Below are 21,804 nucleotides of genomic sequence, written 5' to 3'. Positions count from 1 at the left end.
TCTCTTACCTGTCTCCCTGATCACATTAGCTGTAGTTGTCCAGTCATCTGGAAGCACCTCCTGACCACCCAGAGCCTGTCTTAACTCCTTCCTAAAAGTCATGCAACACTCTTCCTTTTTCAGCTTCCACCATTTCGTCTTCTGCTCTGCCTTTGCCCTCTTGATCTTCCTCACCACCAGAGTCATCCTACACACCACCATCCTATGCTGTTTGGCTACACTCTCACCTACCACTACTTTGCAGTCACTGATCTCTTTCAGGTTACACCGTCTACACAAGATGTAGTCTACCTGTGTGCTCCTACCGCCACTCTTATAGGTCACTTTATGTTCCTGCCTCTTCTGGAAGAAAGTATTCACTACAGCCATTTCCATCCTTTTTGCAAAGTCAACTACCATCTGTCCTTCTGTGTTCCTCTCCTGGATACCAAACCTGCCCATCACCTCCTCATCACCTCTGTTTCCTAAACCAACATGTCCATTGAAGTCTGCTCCAATGACAACTCTCTCACTTCTAGGCATGCTCTGCATCACTTCATCAAAGTCCGACCAGAATTTCTCCTTCTCCTCCAGCTCACATCCTACCTGTGGAGCATACCCGCTAACAACATTGAACATCACACCTTCTATTTCTAGCTTCAGACTCATCACTCTATCCGACACTCTTTTTACCTCCAGGACATTCCTAACAAACTCCTCCTTCAAGATAACTCCTACTCCATTTCTCTTCCCATCTATACCATGATAGAACAATTTGAACCCTGCTCCTAAACTTCTAGCCTTGCTACCTTTCCACCTGGTCTCCTGTACACACAGTATGTCTACCTTCCTTCTCTGCATCATGTCAACCAACTCTCTACCTTTTCCTGTCATAGTTCCAACATTCAATGTCCCTACTCTTAGTCCTATACTCTTGGTGTTCCTCTTCTCTTTCTTCGAGCGAACACACTTTCCTCCTCTCCTTCTTCGACCAACAGTAATCCAATTTCCACCGGCGCCCTGTAGGTCAACAGCGCCGATGGCGGTCGTTGTTAACCCGGGCCTCGACCGATCCGGTATGGAAGTCATAGGTTTGATTCGCATCTTTGATTTGGCAAAAGTTTTACGCTGGATGCCCTTCCTGACGCAACCCTCTGTATTTATCCGGGCTTGGGACCGGCACAATAAGACACTGGCTTGTGTCCTCTTGCGGCTACATTTAAACATTGAAACTGCCACCCCCGATATTACTTATATGTTAGGTAGAACAGATACGTTTTGAGTCTAGATTTAAAGGTATCTTCGGATTCAAGATGGTCTAATACCTATAGGGGGATTGTTCCACAGGAAAGGGGCACGATAGGAGAAGGTCTTCTGGCTAGTTGACTTCTTTATAAGTCTAGGAACACACAAGAGACCTGTATTATGAGAGAGTAAAAGTACCTTAAAATCGGATCTAACATGAATCGGGAGCCAGTGTAATGCAGCTAATACTGGGGTGATATGATCAAATTTCCTAGTTTTAGTTAATATTCTTGCTTCTGTGTTCTGAACCATCTGAATGCCCCTAGTACTAGACTGAGGCAACCCCGAGAAAAAGAACATTACAATAGTCAAGTCTAGAGGACACAAAGGGATGAATTAAAATTTCTGCATCAGCCATAGCTAGAGAGGACCTAATTTTGGAGATATTCCGTAGATGAAAGAAGGTGATCTTTGTCACCTCTTTAATATGGTGGTCAAAGGAGAGATTTAAATCTAACGTTACTCCAAGATTCTTGACTGTTGAACTTTTGGTTATTAAACAGCTATCTACAGATATTGTTAGTTGTTAAAATTGGTTTCTATGTCGGGTAGGGCCAAAGATTAACATCTCTGTTTTGTCTGGGTTTAGTAGCAAGAAATTACTGGACATCCAACTATTCACGGCAGAAAGACAGGCCTCTAGTTTAATTAATTCAGATAAATCATCTGCTTTTATGGGCATGTAGAGTTGTGTGTCATCAGCATAACAATGGAAACTTATACCAAAGCTGCGTTTAATTTGACCAAGAGGTGCAACATACAGGGAGAATAACAGAGGACCAAGTACAGACCCCTGAGGTACGCCATATTTGACTTCGAAGAAGGCAGAAGTTTTATTATTGTAGGAGACATATTGTGTCCTATCAGATAGATAAGATTTTAACCAAGCAAGAGCTAACTTACAGACACAAACCTGTCTCTCCAGTCGGTCAAGGAGTATACAGTGATCTATAGTGTTAAACGCTGCACTAAGATCCAAAAGTAAGAGAACAGAAGCGGCATCAGATTACATATTTAATAGGAGATCATTTGCATTTTTGGTAAGTGCTGTTTCAGTGGAATGGCAGGCCCGAAAAGCTGATAGGAATGGTTCGAAAAGACCTCTTAATGATAATTAATCTATAAGAGCTGTTGAGATACTACCCTTTAGGTTAGGAACTGGTCTATAATTATTTAGACTCTTGGTCAAGATGTGCCTTTTAAAGCAGAGGTTTAACTACGGCCAACTTAAAGCTAATGGGAACAACACCAGTTGCAAGAGAAGGATTAACTAAATTTTACATAGTAGGGCCCAGCAATGGCCGTATTTCTTTAACAAGTTTAGCTGGGAGAGTGTCTAAGAGGCTTGTAGTAGGTTTAGAGGTTGAGACCAACTTCGATAATCCTTCCAGAGAGATGGTCTCAAAGTGTATTAAAGAGACTAATTGGGTTTTAACACCCAGAGAAGGAACCACATCAAATTTTGATCCAGGTGAAGCTGAAGAAGTAATCTTATGTCTAATGTTATCGATTTTACAGCAGAAGAAATCTTGAAAATTATTAACTGTAAATAACAAGCTGCTTGCTGTTGGCTGTTTCTGGGTCAATCTGGCTACGGTATTAAACAAAAAATCGAGGATTGTGGTTTTTTTTGCTTATTAATCTGGAGAAATGGGCAGCTTTAGCGGTCGACAGAGCACGCTTGTAGTTTAAGACACACTCATGCCAAGAGATATAGCTTAATTTAGATTTTGATTTACGCCATCTGCGCTCTAAACTCCTACAGGCCCGTCTGAGAGCGCGTGTCTCCTCATTAAACCATGGTGTAGACCTGCGCACCCCTATGGTTTTAGTTTTTGGACGTGCAACTGAGTCCAACAGACTAGAAAGAGCTGAGTTTAGGTCACTAATGTAGTTTTTGATTGATCCTGTTGCTACAGTAAAAGGAGTCAATACCTCAGGTAGAAGCTCACTAAGTTTAGATAACGTTGACAAGCCGATATGGCAAGTAGTGACTACATCAGGAGTAGTGCTATCTTGACAAATAAAGCCTGCTTTAGAAGTAATAAGAAAATGGTCAGATATCACTGACGTAAGAGGAGAGACAGTCACAGCAGTAACATTTATATCACGCGATAGAATCAGATATAGGGTATTACCACTGGAATGAGTTGCTTCATGTACCCATTGAGTGAAACCTAACATGTCAAAGAGGGTTAAGAAAGCTTTACACAAAGGATCACTAGCCTTATTTAAATGAATGTTAAAATCACCAGTCATTATAACCTCATCAGATTGAGTCATTAGATCTGAAATGAATTCACCAAATTCTTCTAAGAATAAAGAATAGGGACCAGGCGATCTATATATTACTACAAGATAAAGCCTGCTGTTTACAGCTGTAGGCGATGGTTTTAGAACAAGAGCCTCAAAAGAGGTAAAATGAATATCTAAATTAGAAGTCAGGTTCAGAATAGATTTGTAAACTAAAGCAATACCTCCACCCTGTTTATCAGCCCTTGTGGCATGAGCATATGTAAAATCACGTGGTGAAGCTTCATTTAATGGTAAGAGGACATTTGGTTTTAGCCATGTTTCGCATAAAGCAATCATATCCAAGCCATACTGAAGAATTAAATCGTTCACAAGCAAGGCCTTAGATGACAATGATCTAATATTTAAAAGGCCAAATTGAAATGTGGTAGTATCACTGACATTATTGTTAAACGGTTTAACAGCTGAGGATGTATTAATCTTAATCAAATGCCACGTCTCAATGAATCTGGAAGGTACTGACCTATAAACACGATGTGATAAAATAACTGGGATACTTTCAGGTATTGAGTCTTGTATAAGGTGTTTCACTGAAAAGTACCTTGTCACTGGTGATAGGAGCAGAAGTAAGATTCTCGTCCTTAATGTACATTTTTATATTAAAAATCTGAGGGAAGGAGACAGTCTCAATGTTACTAACTATTCCATCAGTCTGATGGTTTACTAGTCTAGACTCCACAACCACATCAACAACTACCCTAGCAGGTTTTCTAATCACCTGCAGCCCGAGCGCTGTATGGCTAGTGTTAAACATGCTGTAAGACCATGTCTATATTCCTTGACAAAAGAGCTGCGCCTGCCACAGTAGGCTGCAGGTCGTCAGCTCTCAGCAGCTTGGGGCGGCCCCAGAAGGAAGGCCAGTTATCTCAGAGGCCTAAACCTTGTTCCCTACAGTAGCGCGCAAGCCAGCGGTTCATAGCTGTTAATCTACTATAAGTCTCATCATTCCCCCGTACAGGCAAGAGGCCAGAGACTCTGCTGTGATAACGTGTTCTTTTTGTTACTCTGGTGATCTGTGTTTATTTCATATAATTAGGTCTGATTTATCAGTATTTATGTCTCAAATTCTCAGTTCAACAATTCAAAACTCATTTCAAAATTCAAAAATCATTTCTTTATATGTTATATGTGTGGTGATTGGCCAATGAATCCGCTCATTACCAAGTTATTATTATGAATGTTGCACTCCTATGACAACATGTTCCCTAAATCCTACATGCAACTCACCTTTCACCTTGAAGAGAATTTAAGCAGGTGAGGTGTGCTGTAGGTGTGGCAGAGGAGTTCAAGGTGGAGGTGGGACTGCATCAGGGATCAGCTCTGAGCCCCTTCTTGTTCGCTATGGTGATGGACAGGCTGACAGACGAGGTTAGACAGGAATCTCCATGGACTATGATGTTTGCAGATGACATTGTGATCTGTAGTGAGAGCAGGGAACAGGTGGAGGAGAAGCTAGAGAGGTGGAGGTTTGTCCTGGAAAGGAGAGGAATGAAGGTTAGCCGCAGTAAGATAGAATACATGTGTGTGAATTAGAGGGACCCAAGTGGAAGAGTGAGGTTACAGGGAGAAGAGATCAAGAAGGTGGAGGATTTTAATTACTTAGGTTCAACAGTCCAGAGCAATGGAGAGTGTGGAAAAGAGGTGAAGAAGCGTGTATAGGCAGGATGGAACGGGTTGAAGAAAGTGTCAGGTGTGATGTGTGATGTATGATAGAAGAGTTTCAGCAAAAATGAAAGGAAAGGTGTACAAAATTGTGGTGAGACCAGCAATGTTGTTTGGTCTAGAGACAGTGTCACTGAAGAAAAGACAGGAGACAGAGCTGGAGGTAGCAGAGATGAAGATGCTGAGGTTCTCTCTGGGACATGTTAGAGGTTTTGGAGATAAAGTCAGAGAGGCCAGACTGAGATGGTTTGGACATGTCCAGAGGAGAGATAGTGAATATATTGGTAGAAGGATGCTGAGTTTTGAACTGCCAGGCAGGAGGCCTAGAGGAAGACCAAAGAGGAGGTTTGTGGATGTAATGAGAGAATACATGAAGGTAGTTGGTGCGAGAGAAGAGGATTCAAAGGACAGGGCTAGATGGAGGAAATTGATTCGCTGTGGCGACCCCTGAAGGGAAAAGCCAAAAGGAAAAGAAGAAGTATTATAGCTTTTCCATTCTCATAAAGAACACTCTTTTTTATTTAATGGTTTACTTTCATTTTATGTCTGTAGCACATTGTAGAGTCTGATGTAGTAATTATTATAACTTGGTATAAATTCATTCATTATGAAGTTATTATTATTATTATTATTATTATTATTATTATTATTATTATTATTATTATGCAATTAAACTATTAAATAAAAATGAGTATGTTATTTATGAGAATGTAAAAGTTAAAATACTTCTATCTTGAACTTTCTTTCTCCTCGAAGTTCTCTTTAAGGTAAAAGGTGAGTTGCATGTAGGGTTTAGGGAACATGTTGTCCAAGGAGTATAACATTCAGAATATTGTTTTCATTTCTGTATAATCACTTTAAATTATAACCGCCCTGCTTACCTTAGAATGAGCCTTTTAAATGTACAAAGGAAGGAAGGAGGCTCCAGTCGTGTCATGATGTTTCAAAAACATGATTGTATGATAGCCCAGAATGGACAAACTGAACACTGGTTCAGAAATGGTCTCCCACATTTTTACACCTTTAGATGCCATGAAATTCAAACACATCCACTGCTGGTTTGGTTTGGAATGGTCTTACACACACATGGACCCACTGGACTTACTATACCAGCACCTGTGCTGGCAGTTTACTTAGCCTGTGTGTGTGTGTGTGTGTGTGTGTGTGTGTGTGTGTGTGTGTGTGTGTGTGTGTGTGTGTGTGTGTGTGTGTGTGTGTGTGTGTGTGTGTGTGTGTGTTTGTGTCTGTCTGTCTGTCTGTCTGTCTGTCTGTCTGTCTGTCTGTCTGTCTGTCTGTCTGTCTGTCTGTGTGTGTGTGTGTGTGTGTGTGTGTGTGTGTGTGTGTGTGTGTGTGTGTGTGTGTGTGTGTGTGTGTGTGTTCCTTCAGGAGCTTCGTGAGGACAACTTAACTCTGGTGGAAACAAAGGTGCTGCTTGAGGAGCAGCTGTCGGCTTCCAGGGGCCGCTGTGATAAACTGCACACGCTGGAGAAAGACAACCTGCTGCTACGAGCCAAAATACACGACTTGGAAATGGTATCACTCTATGAATAATCAATAACATTAGAAATGAAAGTGTATGTGCTATGTTAAACACCTTCCGACAGGAAAATCCAAATCTGTCTGTTATGCATTTTTGCTCACTACTGCCCTCTAATGTATGAATGACTCCTGATTAGTGACTTACTTCATTAAAGGTTTGGTCATGTGTATTTTGTGAACATACATCCACATCACTACACAAAACTCACTACACAAACTGTGTTTTGTGCAGGAGAGGGACACTGAACGTCGCCGGTTGGAGGAGTTGGTGGAGGAGAACATGCTGCTGGAGATAGGACAGAAGCAGAGCATGAACGAGTCAGCTCATCTCGGCTGGGAGCTGGAACAGCTGACCAAAAACCACGACAACACTAACACCGAGAGTGAGCCACACACATTCTTCATGTGATGCTCTCCACAAACGTGTTCATTGTTCATGAGTATTTTTCGTCCGTGCTGAAGTACTTTGTTTTATCTTTGCTGCAGGTCGTAAGTCACTAGTCCATGAGCTGAATGAGTGTGTTTCCAGCCGTGTGCTGAAGCTGGAGAAGGAGAATCAGGAGCTTCAGTCCTCTATAGAAAGACTTAAAGAGGCGAACCACTTCCTGGAGAAGCAGCAGCTTCACACCCAAGAGCTGGACAGGGAGAATCAAAGTCTAAGCAAAAAGGTAGAAGACCTGAATTTCCTTAACTCTGGTGTTTAAGAATCACTTTTTTCAGAAATTCTCCAGCAGTATTGAATTAAGAAGTGTGTATTGCTTGCAAATTTATTGTGTACATGTGTGTTTGTTAGTTGGAGCGTCTTCAGGGTTTACTGGATCAGGAGAAAATGACCAATCAGGATATGGAGGCTCTGGGAGAGGAGATATTGAAGGAAAAACAGAGTCTGGAGAGAGAAATGCACACTCTGAATGCAGAGAAAGACAGACAGGTAGCTAACATGACATGAGGTAAAACACTTAAAAGTGTTACTCTTGTTAATGCAGTGTGTTTCTTCTGTCCCATCAGATCTCAGAGTTGAAGAGTGAGAAGCAGCATCTCTCTGATGCAGTGGCATCCCTTCAGGAGCGAGCGCAGTCTCACAACGAGGCGAGGGTCCGAGAAGTGGAATCTGAAAACCGTCTGCTGCACCAGAATATCACTGACAGCAGTTCTCGATTGGCCAGCTTAGAAACCCAACTCAAACTGGCCAATGAGGAGGCGAAGAGGCTGAGGGAGAGGGCAGGGAGGTGTGAAGAGGCGGAGAGAGAGTCTGCAAGGCTGGAGAGGAGCCGGGATGCCCTGAACAGAGAGGTCATAAATATAATTACGATTGCATGTGAAGTTTGGGCATGATGTTTTATTAAGTTAAGAGAAGAAAAATTAATGAAAAGTCACCTCCTTTATGTTCCAGGTGGCCTCCTTTCGTGCATGCAGTGACCAATCAGAGGCTCTAGAAAAGCAGGTGTCCTCCTTGGAGCAGGAGATCCATAGGCTGAAGCGGGAGGCCGAGGAGGCCGAGCGGGAGCTGAAGCGACTGGGAAAGCATGAGCTGGAGTGTAGCCTGCTGTCAAAGGAGAACTTGGACCTGCGCTGCTCTTTGGAAAGCTTGCGCTCCTCATCCAGTCGCCTGGCCACACTACAGGAGGAACATAAAGAGACACAAAGAAAGACACAAGTTCTGAGGATGAAACTGGAGGAGGCTAGAGAAGAAGCACAAGAAGAGAGGAAGAAGGTGGAGAGGATTGAGCTGAACACAGCAGCTCTGAACCAGGAGAAAAATTGCCTAGAGGAAGAAGTAAAGAGGAGCAAAGGGGAAAGGGAAGAGGCAGAGAGAGAGAGAAAGGAGATGCTGGCAAGAGAAGAAGAACTAAGGAGGAAAGTGGAAAAACTGAAGGAGGAGCAAAGAAGGTGGGAAGAAACAGACAAGGAGAGGAAGAAGCTCCAACTGGATCTGGAGCAGTTAGAGAAGGGCAGAAAGCACTTGGAGAAGGAGGGCTGGAGGATCAGAACTCTGCTGGAGAGTAAAGAGATGGAGCTAGAGGAGAAGGTCAAGCAACTTTCAGCAGTCGAGAAAGAGAGTACGACTCTGTGTAAGGAAGTGGATAGGTTGAAGGAGGTCACAGTGAAAGCAAAGGAACTGGAAAAGGAGAACAAGGAGTTGCAAAAACAGGCAACTATTGATAAGAGGACTCTTGCTACTCTGAGAGAGGTGAGAGTTTAAAAATAATGTCATACTAGGAAGTAACAAACCAATAAGTACGAACTGTACTTCTGTTAAGAGTTTCTGTCAAAGTTGATAAAAAATGTGAAATGAACCTAAAAGTAATAAAACAGGACCTGACCTGGACTTGGTGATCACAAATAATGTTCTTTCAAACCAGTCCAGGTTCTGGGTTGGGTTGTCAGGTCATAAGGGTCAGATGGGCCTCTGGGAGACGCCTAATATCCAAGAAGCTGTGTGGAAAGCTGCATGTATGTTTGGAGTTTCATAATTTGTTACGTATCCTTGTGACTGTAGAATCTGGTGTTGGAGAAGTTGAGCGTTCAGCAGCAAAGCGTCGAGTTAGAGAAGCTGAATGAAGAACTTGAGAAGATTGGACTGAACAGGGAGAAACTTCTACAGCAAGAGCACACGCTGGAGGGCAGGTAGATCTCCAACGTCATACTTTGCTGGTTTGAACCCAGTCTAGGATTTGTTGGGTGTGTGATTGTGTTTGTGTCATGTGTTCTTCAGCCGGTACAGCCTGCTTGAGTCTCGGCTGGAAGAAACCGTTCAGCAGACAATGAAGATTAGAGAGGAGAAAATCTCCTGCCTGGAAAAGAAGGTGGAGGAAAGCAATGCCCTCAACGCTACACTCCGAGGGGAACTAGCTACGGTTAGGAAATAAAAAAGATCCACAACAGTATTGTTTTAGGGTTCTGTTTGACCAACTGTCTGATGTGGGCATTGAAATGTATTAGTCGTGAATGGAATGTGGAAAATTACATCAGCAGGACATTAAACATAGACTTTCCAAATATACATTTATTACATGTAGTCAATAAATATATTTTTAGTATTGACAAGTAATTCTTTAAAGGTCTGCAAAGTCAGTGAAGGGCTCCAAACTAATTTAAACATGATTGGAAGTCTAAAAGATATTAAAGTCCAACAGGATGAATGTCTTGAGTGGGTGTGGACCCAGAAAGATGGTGTTCTAGTACCTCTGTGTTATAAGAGGTGTGATTTTAGAGAGAGTGGTAATATCATCGAGGTGTGTGTTTCTTCTCTAGGCTCGTCAGACGTTGTCTGCATTATGTCATCAGAAGCAGGAAGAAGCAAACCTCAACCACCATCAGTGCTCCGGGTGTGACTTGAGTCAAGGATCAGCCACTGCTGAACTGCTGCGGCTCAAAGATCACCTTATTGATGTGGAAAAGAATGTAAGAGGCTTCTGTTTTAAAGCTTGATCAAGCATCTGACAGTTTAAGAGCATCGTATCTTATAATTTGTGTCTGATTGATAAATAGTTCATGTATTTATAATTTTTTGCTTTTTGTTAGCTGTATTTGGCAGATTTAATATTCCTTTGGGATTATTTTTCTTTCCTCCCATAATTCACCTCATGTTGAGAATTTTGTTGTCATTGCATTCCCCAGAATGCCTCTTTGCAGACAGAGAGCAGTTTATTGAAGGAGCAGCTCAAACAGCTGGAGAACCAGAACAAATCTCTTCACAACCAGATGGGGGCTGTGCAACGACACACCACCACCCTCCAGGAGCAGAACTCAGCCTTACACACGCAAACGGCAAAACTACAGGTAAACAGAAAGAGGCCTGGACTCACACTGGACAGTAATATCTTTTCTTCTCAAATTCCTTTCTTGACCACTAAGATGTAATACCTGTCTCTGTGTCTTAGGTCGAGAACTCCACACTCTCTTCCCAGACTGCATCACTCATGGCCCAGAATGCTGTGCTGCAAGGCCAAGTCACCGCCTTGGAGACGGAAGTCGAGTCATGGCAGAGGCAGCGTGACGAGGCTTGGCAGGGCAGAGAAAGTGTGCTCAGTGACCACGAGCGACTGCTGAGCGTCCACGAGAGGCAAGCGCAAGAATACGAACAACTGATCAGTCAGCACACTGCCCTGAAGGGCAAGCAGAGGGCACTGGAGAGTGACCACAGGATGCTGCAGAGCAAGTAAGAGAATAATGTGTGAAGCCCACTAACAGTTAAAAGATACATGTTTTATACTCCATAGTGTGACTCCAACACAATAAACAACTAAATAATTATCAATGTGGAAAATTAGTAGATAAGCTCGATAAGGTGTTTAATGGACAGGGTCACAGTGCAGACCTTTGGTGAGACTGTTTACAACAGGGGTGTCAAACTCATTTTCACTGAGGGCCACATCAGCAAAACAGTTGTTCTCAAAGGGCCAGATGTAACTAATAAATGTAACTAAATGTAACTCAATGTAATTTAAATTAAATGGAACTACAGTATTTTCCACACTATAACGCACACCTAAAAGCCTAAAATTTTCTCATAAACCTGTAGTGTGCCTTATAATCTAGTGCGTCTTATATATGGATAAATATTCATATTAATATTGGTTAAAACCATGATCGCTGAAAAAAAGCTGGTAGTCTGGCCAGCAGTCATGCCGCACTCCGCCTCCAGAGTAGCACCCTCACAAGGCCCTCGGGCCTACGCCCCCTAACAACGGTAGTCAAGGGGCATCACCGAAATCCCAGCTCTAACTGAGCTGCTCTCAGACGGTAGAGCAGAATGTAGGAGCACTGGTGATTACGTAGCAAAACATAAGGAACTTTCAACAATTCTATTAATAAAGTTTGACTGACTGACTGATCTCAGTATTTCCTAACTATTTGGCATCGGAAATAACCCACTTCAAACTTAATTGGTCTTAAAAATGCCATTGTGCTGTCATCTAGTGATGAATCTAGTGACGGTCCATTCTATTAGTCTGTGGAAACACACGGAGAAACTGGCATAAAGGTGAATGAAAGACCCTCAAAGCTGAACTTCCAGCCTTTTCTGAAATTTCAAGAGCAGTCACTGCTAGACAAAGGTGCCAACGGGTGTGCTGCAATTGATTTACAAATGTAGTTGATAACTCTGGGCGGGCGGCGGAGGGGCGCATTCAGGCTTGTGTATTCTGTCTGCAGCGACATGCGGTGAGATTCACGGCGGTGAGACACCGACGTTAAAGTCAGTTCTAGGAGTAAAACAGCGTCATATTTGCCAGTAAATTAGCAGCCTGACATTAAAAACTAGTTAAAAAATTGGTTAGGACACACAGCAGCAAATAGCTGCACCTCACCTCCGACAGGACTACCATTCGATTGAAACAATATTTAATCAATAAACGAAGACGAACGTCGGAGCTCAAATATCTGCTTCGAATCTCAGATCAGGAAATAATCCGCTCTGTTCGCACTGACTGCACTCGTAATGAATTTAACCAGTTTTTAATGTCAGGTTTTTTAATATGCGTGTTGACTTCTTTCTTGGCAAAGTGATTAAGTGATCAGGTTTCCTTGATGAGGCTCAGAATGGCTTATTGACATAACAATAGGGGCCATTCAAAGGTAGTCAGGAAGTCATGAATGCAATCATGACTGCCTGAGCAGCGCGGCTCTATCTAGTGGACGGATTACACAACTACAGCCGCTGCAGTTTATCGATCAAATAAATTTTATTTATTTTTACTGTGTGCGCCTTATAATCCGGTGCGCCTTATATATGAAATAAATTATAACACAAACAAATTATCGAGGGTGCGCCTTATAGTCCAGTGCGCCTTATAGTAAAATATAATAAAATTCTGTACTCCTTTATGTTAAGTAACTCTCAAGTTATTCAAGTTTCAAACATTTGTCTGTTTCTCTGTTATAACATAAATCCTTTTAATTTGTCAGGTTATGAAACCCACATAACTCTACCAATCAAGGACAAAACTATCCAAGAAAAGAAAAATAACATCAGACACATGTTAGGATATTAACTTTGTTCAAAACGAGTTAAAATAGGTTTTATTACTGCATTGTGGGAAATATAGTTTTTAGTCAAAAGCACACTTTTGACCTACTTATTTTTAGACACTCTGACAGTTGATGTTCTTCCAGGCCACATAAAATGATGTGGTGGGTCACATTTGGCCCAGAGGCCTTGAGTTTGACACATGTGGTTTATACAAACATTCCTGTTGCCACGGTTAACTATCTCAGCTAGTTCATACTTAAATTCTATTTTACAGTTTTTTCCAGTCACTAGCAAGCGCTTACCCATACTTAAAATACTTTTTCTATACTTTTACCACAGACTCGCACCTAAAAAGCACAATTGACCAAATGGATAATATTCTTGTCAAAAACACATTTTGTTAAATAACTTACTAACTCTTCATGTCAAAATAGAACACATCTTTCTCTGCACACACACTTTACCAAAACACTGGAAATTCGACTCAAAATGAAATTATTATGTCAAAGAGTAATGCTGGTTTTCACTTCATAAGGTACATGCAGTCAGTCAGAGTGCACCATGTTTCAAAATACTGGGTATTGTTGACATTATAAACTTGCATAGACTTTTATGTTTCAGTTTTACTGGTATTTGCATGCAAAATGTACACAAAATGTCTTTGTCGGGAACTGTATGTCCACATTCAAATGTTCACATTCAAAAGCATTCCAGTAAAGAGCAAATCAGTTTTTTTCCTTTACAGTTTATTACAGAAGGTACAGTAAAAATACTGTTTACAATATGGTAGAACAGAAAAAGCTTACGATGAACAAAATATCCATGAAACACACAGGAGCATTCTGAGCAAAAAAAACCCCAACAACACCAAAACGACCAGAGAAAGAAAAAAAAAGGGGGGGTTACGTAAAAAACCACAAAATTACTGTCTCTAATCTCTACAATCTCTGATATCATCCAAGGTGATGCACCTGGAATAGAACTGCTTGGTATGCCGGATCCACCCTTGGCAATGATCAGCTGTGTGTCAATGGGGCGGCAGTGACTCAGATCAGCGGTTCGATTCCCGCTTCCGCCAAAAAATACCCTGAGTGTGAGCTGACAGTGGGAGGTGTCAGCTCACCTCCGGAGGACTGCCGAGGCGCCCTTGAGCAAGGCGCCGTCACCCTTACAAGTTGCTCGTTTGGACGCATCATAAAGGAGTTGCCCCCTACTCTACCTCCCCCTGCATGCCTACAGGCCCCATGTGTGCTTGTGTGTTCAGGGCCTGTGCACGCTAATATATGCAAGTGTGAATTACTAACACTAGACTGTGACACTAATTTCCCTTTGGGGATTAATAATAATTAAAATCAATCAATCAATTATTTGTTTATCAGCTGCTATATATTTAAGACTAAAAAAAAAATTAAGATTTAATATACTTTAGTAATCCCCGAAGGGAAATTAAGAGCACACTCTAGTCAGTCAAATCCAATCCAATCCCATGCATATGTTAGTGTGTACAGGCCCTGAACAAACAAACACTCACATGGGGCCTGTACGCATGCAGAGGGAGGTAGAGTGGCGGGCAGTTCCTTCCTGGTACGCCCCAAATGAGCAACCTGTAAGGGGGACGGCGCCTTGCTCAAAGGTGCCTCGGCAGTGCTCCTGATATGAGCTGACACTTCCCACTGTCAGCTCACCTCCGGGTGTTTTTAGGGCGGATCATTGGACGACACGCTGTACTGTGCGCTCTTGAACTGTGCCACCACCACCCTGCTTCTGCAATGAACTGATATCATTGCAGAAGCAGAGGTTTTTGTACTGTATTTAAGGTTCGGAATATTGTTGTTGCTATTGTGCGATGTTGTGTGTTAACATTCGTAAATTATAAAACAATCCATAATTTTGTTGGGAGGTATAGCTTGTCTGTTAATAAAATGAAAGCATTGTGGTAATATGTTCACTGACTGCATACTGTGTGAACATGAAGTGTGTGAATGGTATGGCCACAAAAGACCAATGCTGTGCTAATGGTGTTTCGAGTTTTGAAAATGTGACTACTGTTTGGACAAACGCTTGGAAGAGACTGAAAAAAACTGTAATATCATCTTTGACTGTCTATGACCATATTATTGATCATACATCCATCCATTTTCTTGAAGATGAGACGACTGTAATCGTTTCGTCTTCAGCTGGTTTTTGTGGGTCACAGGTGTTTCTGGAGCCTATCACAGCTGGATACGGTCAACAGAAGGGGTACACTCCGGATCCGTTGCCAGCACATCACGGGTATTGATCAGTGACATTAACCAATGCGATGCACTGTCTTCCCTTTTTCATTCTTTCATTCATTTTCTATACCACTCCTTCCGCTGTCACGGGGTTGATGGAGCCTATCCCTGCTGAGTGGGGGCGTGAGACAGGGTACACTCTGTGTGCTACACCAGTGCACAGCGGAGCCACATATAGATAGGCAAACACACACACACACACACTCACACCTACAGACAATTTGAGACACGCCAATTCACCTGAAGCACAGTTTGTAGAGGTGGGAGGAAGCCGGAGAACCCAGAGAGAACCCATGCAGATACGGGGAGAACATGTTAACTCGAATCTGGAACTGCCTTGCTTTGACATCATCTGTACTGAACCACCGTGCAGTGGGCAACGCTGACTTGTCCAAAGCAGAGGAGTCAGTGTTTTTTTAATTCTTTTTAAGTGACCCAAGGCTTGACCTGAGTCATTTCAGATAAATAATAATTAGATAATTCTAAGGTCATATTTGCACCATTTGGTTTGTTTGTTTGCTTGCCAGCAGGAGTAAATAACAGCTACTGCAGAGATTCCAATGCAATTTTTGAATTTGATTGCAGGATTCGTCATGAAACAGGAAATACACTGTAATCAGTTCAGTTGTGAGTGGGTCTGGAGTATGCAGCAGATACCAGATTTATTTTTCTTTTATTACCATTACAAGGACATTAGACATTTCAACATTTGTACACAAAATCTGCTCAACTAACTTCTACAAAACTTTGAACGGATATGGGGATGGGTTTGTCAGGCTGAACAGAACGTGTCTGTTTGATCACTGTGGAGGTTTGTTCTCTACAGAGGGCCAGTCAGCTGGGCCCCGTGGTGACAAGACTACCAGTGCTTAACTGGCCAATGGATGGAATCTGTTTTTAACATTTTCTTCTGTATGTCTGCAGGTATTTTGTTTTGGTGCAAGAGAAGGAGAAATGGGAGGAGCGGGCGGGGCGGGGCCAGGTTGAGAAGGAAGAGCTAAACCAGCAGGTGAAGAAGAATCGGCTTCTACAGCAGGAAAATCTGCAGCTAAAATCAGAAGTGGACAGGTAATGTTTTTTATCCCGTCTGTTACTGAAAACAGAAAGATTCTTGAATACAGTTGTAAAATAAAACTAGTTGGTGAGGCTTTTTCTCTTATTTCTCACTTTTTCTTTTTTCCACTTTTAGGTTGACTGAGAGCCAATCACAGCAGTCAGAGCACAGTGAGGGGCTCCAGCAGCGAATGACCGAACTCAAGAGCTCATTGAGCTCCACCCAGCTGGAGGTCAACCGATGGATGTCTCGATACGATACGCTAATGGAGCAGCACCAGGGCCTGGATCTGAGCATGACTAAACTAAGCAACCACTCTGAGGTACACACTGCCTGTTGGTCTAGTATCACTGTAGCCTCTGTTGTTATGCTGGTTTACAGTTCAAACCATCAGCGAGGTGGCTGCCACATTTCTTATCAGTGTCGATATTTACTTAAGAGTGTGCTACTGGTGACAAGTTATTACATGAATGAATATTACATTGCTTTGTGTTTGACATAAAAGTATTTTACCTTTGGAGAACAATCTGTTGCATCAGATACCTCCTGACTTCACTCCTGTGAATGTTTATGTGTGTGTGTGTGTGTGTGTGTGTGTGTGTGTGTGTGTGTGTGTGTGTGTGTGTGTGTGTGTGTGTGTGTGTGTGTGTGTTTGTGTGTGTTTAGCTGTTGAGTCGGTTGAAGGGGAACCTGGAGGAGGAGAACCACCACCTCCTGAGTCAGATCAACCTGCTTAGTCAGCAGAACCACACGCTGTTGGAGAGGAGCATGGAGAGCAAAGAGCTTTATCACCAGGAGCAGAAACTCTACATGTAACCAAACCAACACTGCACAGCATTTTACTGGGCTTGAGATCAAGTTTTCAAAAATGGAAATAATAATTTTCTTTTACTTCATAATTAATGTTAAATAATATGAATAGGATTTTTTTTAAATTAATGTAATCAAAATGAATTTACATTTTAAATCAGCTCCATAGAAGCTGTGCTTCAACCACTAATTTATAAACTACTGATGCAAAGAAGAAAGAAATAGAACAATTACTTACAATAATGTCTGTCTTTGTTTCAGTGATAAGCTGAATGCTCTTCGCCGTCAAAAAGAAAAACTAGAGGAGAAGATTATGGATCAGTACAAGTTCTACGACCCCACACCTAAAAAGTAATGTTTTTGTCAGCCCGTTTCTTTTTTTTTACACTGGAAATATGTGTCAGCAGTGTTTAACGTCATACTGCTGCAGTAACTGCTTAAAACACTTTAGTTGCTTTAAGCTGATGATATCAGTTTTGTTTTGCGCTGTCAGGAGGAGTCAGTGGTCTGGAGCCAAAGCTTTAGCCAAATTGATCAAACCCCGAAAGGAGAGCAGCAGGGAGCGAGGGAGCGACCGAGACAAGGAAGGAGCCAAAGAGAAAGAACGAGTCAAGAGCGTCCCAGACATCCCACTGCCTGCCCCACCTCCCCTCCTCCCCCCTGAAACCCCACCTCCACTCCCCCAGCGGACAGCAAGCGACACCCTGGACAACTGTCATGCCCGCAGTAACCATAACAACCACATCGCCAGGCCAAGCTTGGGGCCTCAGAGTCCAACACTTCCACCCATCAGCAGAGGTAACGCACACACACACACACACACACACACACACACACACATGCACACACACACACACACACACACACGCACTTTCATCCAGTCAAAGGTTCACTAGTTCATCAGATGTATGTGTGACAGTCATCTCCACAGCTCAGAGGGTAAATCTTAGGTTTGTGCTTGTGGGCGACCTGAGAGTGTTTTTATGAAGAGCTGAATATTCATCGAATATCAAACACAAATCAAGAACCATAACACTGAGGCACACCGTGCCGGATGTATTTGAAAATGCAACTTTTTTCACTCCGCATATTTGCGTCCACACGACAGCGTTTTCAAAAAAATTTCCATCCACACATTTCCACATAAATAGGTAACAACATAAATGCGTTGATCAACACCTTTACAAGCAGAACAACTCAAAGAAAGACAGGAGAGGACCGGGACGTGTGGAAATTCACGTCCTCCCGGAGGACGACCTCCATCACAGTTTTCCCACCAGCAGGCAGAGCGTCCTGGTCTGACCCAGAACTGGCGTCGGCGTCTTAGGCGAGGAAAGTGAATAAAAGAATGAATAAATAAATATATACTTATATAACTATATAACTATATGACTATATAACTTTATCACTCATAAAGAAAAATAGACTAACAAATATTCAACTGTCAGCATGTTTAACAAGGCGTCATACGTCAGAAAATAGCCGGTTTTAGCTCCGTCCACTCTGTGTGTACATGTAGAAATGGGTCACATGCATAACGTCACAGCGGTTTTCGTTGCAGGGACACGCCCCCTGGATAGAAAAAGTTGTGGATACAGCATCCACGCGGCAACACACGCCAAACGCTGGCCCTGGGCCAGCATTTTCTAAAAGTTGCGTTTTTGTCGCGGATATCTGTGTTGTCGTGTGAATGGAAGGCGTAAGCGCAACAAAAAAGTTGCGTTATCAAAAAGACCCAGCACCATGTGGACGGGGCCTAAAAGAATGATGTGGATCATTTGCACCACCTTGCATACTCTTCTGGAGGGGGCTGTGATCACCACTAAAACAACTGACTGTCGGGCTCCGCAGGTCCTATTCCTCTTTTTCTGCAGCCACCATTCAACACTTACCAGCCTCTGCTGCTGTAGCTGAATTACCAACATCACATAATGTATTTTTGTGCTTCCTTGTCAGACTTCACTAGTCACTGTACTATTCTATGTATGTATACATTTATCCAGCTATGGAAACCTCACACAAAAGAATGCCTGAAACAGACCATACAAATTACTTTACGGTTGCAATGCTATTGTTGTTGTGAAACAAGATGTGCAGATCATGAATAGTTTAGTCTTACACAAGGTACTGTATTTACTACTCACGAAGGTTTAGTCTTGTGACTATAGAGTCAAGTGATATCTAAAGTAACGGCTGGTTTTACTACAGACACTATAAGGCTCACAGCTAATGAGAAAGTTTCTATTATCACCAGAATTCCTGTTTTTATACAGACTGAAATATGACAAAAATGCATCACTTTTTATGGTTTCTAGAGCTCCTCTAAAAAAAGCTGGTCATGATGTCTGGGACCAGACATCATGACTGTGTAGTAAGACAACTTATGAGTTTGTAATGTCAATTCTCATGGTCGAATTTACAGATTTACAAAAATACAATCAGTCACTTAGGGCAGCTGGAGAGCTGAATGGAATGCTAGCAGGCTTGTAGAATAAGTGAGCAATAAGAGTGTATTCCCAGATTGCTGCCATCGGTTTGCAGCAACAGACAAATATTTCTGTGCCAAAGCAACAGGGCAATGTACTGAAAAGCAATTCCACTGACTACTTGAATAATTTCTATTATTTAACTCTGGAGGACGAGAAGGGCTTACGACACCTCCCTGTGTTTAACAGGCCTGATAATCACCATGATTCAGAGGGGATGGAATCCACAAGTATTACAGTAGGTAGTTGGGAAAGGCTCTAGGATAACCTGTGAGCTAGATTCTAACGTATGGTAGAACACGAGATCATCATGGTCATTTTGTCTTCAAGAAGATGAATGAATGAATGACGTCACCTGCAGTGATCCCCCAGCATTAGGGGCTAAAGCAGCCATCCTGCTGATGAATCTGGAGACACCACTAGAGTTGATGTCAAATGTTCACCAGGGTGTGAGTCTTTAAATTGGAGATTATTATTATTAGATTAGATTATTGTTGTTAGATTATCCTAGAGAAATTAATTTATTCTATCAGATGGACACATGAATGGACACATGAATTTAGATTCAGGATCCAGGTGATTGTTACCATGAGAAATAATATTTTGCAGGAGGAAAATCACAAACATTTGACCAAGTTTATGTGATTCAATAGTCACTTTTGCTTCCTCAGAGTGAGATTAAGTTTATCTGATTTTACTTCTCGTTCCTCAGAAAACAAACATGCTTCATTAATGTTGTTCATTATTCTCTGACTGCTTCATACAGCAGGTCAGTGGCCACATATTTTCTGCCAGTGAAGATGGGTTTGAAACCTATATGGACCCGTATGTTGTCTGGATTTAAGACCGGGCACAGGCATTACCAACAGGTCAGGACTGTGTTATCTGCTGTCTCAGGATCACATCAGCTGGTCAACACTGTAAGCAGAATACACTCCACACAATCATATTTCACCCTTCTCTGTGCTTCATAGTGGTGGAGAGGCATTCTGTTTAGAATTTATCACCTGACTTGTACATTGTGGAGTATGAGTTCAAAGGTTAAAACGTGACTCATCTCAGACATTTTTATGACCCTGAGACAAGATGACTCCTCTGTTCAGACATCGTGTGGCTGCACCCAGAGACCCCAGAGATGAGCATCCTGTCGTGATACTGCAGTTCACCGTTCTGTTATAGCGATACCACTGGGTTCCAATGCTTGGCTCCAACTGTGTTTATGCTTTTATTACTCTGGTTCATCTTTTTTTACTGGTTGTCTCTCTGCTTTTAAAATCAATCCCACAGATGCGGGTGACGTTGTGTCCTCTTAGGAGATAAGTTGAAAGAAGAATAGAAATCAGTTACTGGGGGAGGAACATGTCTTCTCTGCAAAAACACGTCTGAGTTGTCTCCACTGTTCTCACTTCCTCTGCAGTGAACTTTAATCGTTATCATTTGAGTCTAATGCATGAGTGTTACCTGTTAATAAAATTTGGTTTTCTTGGTTTATTGAAAGATTTTTTTTCTGCATGGTATTTGTCATTTTACAATCCTGTCAGTCACATACTGAATGACTTCTTCACCTTAATGGTTCTTGATAGGTTCTTTATTTAACTCATCGTCATTGTTTCATAATTTTCTTGATATTTCTCCATCTCTCCCTCCTGTGTTTCTCCATTCTTTCCATCTCAGCTCCTCCCATCCCAAAACGCTTCTATTTCCGTCGCAGTAAAAGTCAGGACAAGCCCCCCCCCAGCTCTCCCTCTGCCTCTCGTCCCTCCCTCTCTCTCACCAGACGACTGCGATTCTGGTCTTCCACTGACATCACAGCTGAAGCCGACGCTGGCCAACCAATGTCAGCCAATGGAGTGTTCTAAAAGCTGCCCTTCATCATTTGTTTCTCCCAAACATCATCATCCTTATTAAGATGTCTACATTCTCCATCAACACTAATCATCAGATCTCAGTACTGACACAAAATCGCACAGGCACAAAATGCACAGATCTCCTAAAGACATAAAGACACAGTAACAGGTGTGCATTGCTGTTGAGAGCCAGCCAGTATCACTAGTAAGTAGTGTGTGCAGAGGTTCATGTGTGTGTGAGTGTGACTTCATGTTTCGTAGCATGCCAGGCTTGTCTGCTACATGTGCCAGCCCTTGAAGAGTTTTTGATTAGTACCTTGGTAACACATACTGTATGTGTGTGTGTGAGCTGCCTCCTCCCTTGAAGTCTGCCTGATGTCTGTAATCTGGTGCGTTTGTGTCTGTGAGCCCTGCTTCCTGTACGAGAAGCAGATCTCTTCAGTCTCTGAGCTGTGAGGTGGTAGATCTGTTGTTTCACAGCCAGCGTTCTACTGCTAACATGGCACAGAGCAACTTTGCTTTAACCCGGAGGTTATCCATCCTCTGCCTGAAGGGTTTT

At 42.3% G+C, this 21,804-nt stretch overlaps 1 protein-coding gene across 5 annotated transcripts in view; it reads left to right on the top strand.

Moving 5' to 3' along the window:
* ccdc88c (coiled-coil domain containing 88C) overlaps positions 1 to 21,804 on the top strand; it is an 81,852-nt gene that overhangs the window by 44,484 nt on the left and 15,564 nt on the right. For 3 of the 5 annotated variants that reach the window (XM_068338030.1, XM_068338029.1, XM_068338028.1), the window contains exons 11-26: positions 6,646 to 6,792; positions 7,031 to 7,181; positions 7,285 to 7,466; positions 7,592 to 7,729; positions 7,807 to 8,091; positions 8,192 to 8,989; positions 9,299 to 9,426; positions 9,515 to 9,656; positions 10,054 to 10,203; positions 10,420 to 10,581; positions 10,683 to 10,960; positions 15,973 to 16,116; positions 16,238 to 16,424; positions 16,769 to 16,914; positions 17,174 to 17,263; positions 17,406 to 17,710. In XM_068338030.1, coding sequence (XP_068194131.1) covers positions 6,646 to 6,792; positions 7,031 to 7,181; positions 7,285 to 7,466; positions 7,592 to 7,729; positions 7,807 to 8,091; positions 8,192 to 8,989; positions 9,299 to 9,426; positions 9,515 to 9,656; positions 10,054 to 10,203; positions 10,420 to 10,581; positions 10,683 to 10,960; positions 15,973 to 16,116; positions 16,238 to 16,424; positions 16,769 to 16,914; positions 17,174 to 17,263; positions 17,406 to 17,710 — 3,433 coding nt within the window. Of the gene's footprint in view, positions 1 to 6,645; positions 6,793 to 7,030; positions 7,182 to 7,284; positions 7,467 to 7,591; positions 7,730 to 7,806; positions 8,092 to 8,191; positions 8,990 to 9,298; positions 9,427 to 9,514; positions 9,657 to 10,053; positions 10,204 to 10,419; positions 10,582 to 10,682; positions 10,961 to 15,972; positions 16,117 to 16,237; positions 16,425 to 16,768; positions 16,915 to 17,173; positions 17,264 to 17,405; positions 17,711 to 21,072; positions 21,451 to 21,804 lie in introns of all 5 variants that reach the window. The other 2 variants (XR_011038503.1, XR_011038504.1) reach the window with 2 other exon arrangements.

Source organism: Antennarius striatus, chromosome 17 (assembly GCF_040054535.1).
Source record: "Antennarius striatus isolate MH-2024 chromosome 17, ASM4005453v1, whole genome shotgun sequence".
NCBI classification, from domain to species: domain Eukaryota; kingdom Metazoa; phylum Chordata; class Actinopteri; order Lophiiformes; family Antennariidae; genus Antennarius; species Antennarius striatus.
The sequence above is the reverse complement of the archived record's forward strand: the minus strand, read 5'-3'. Positions and strand labels throughout refer to the sequence as shown.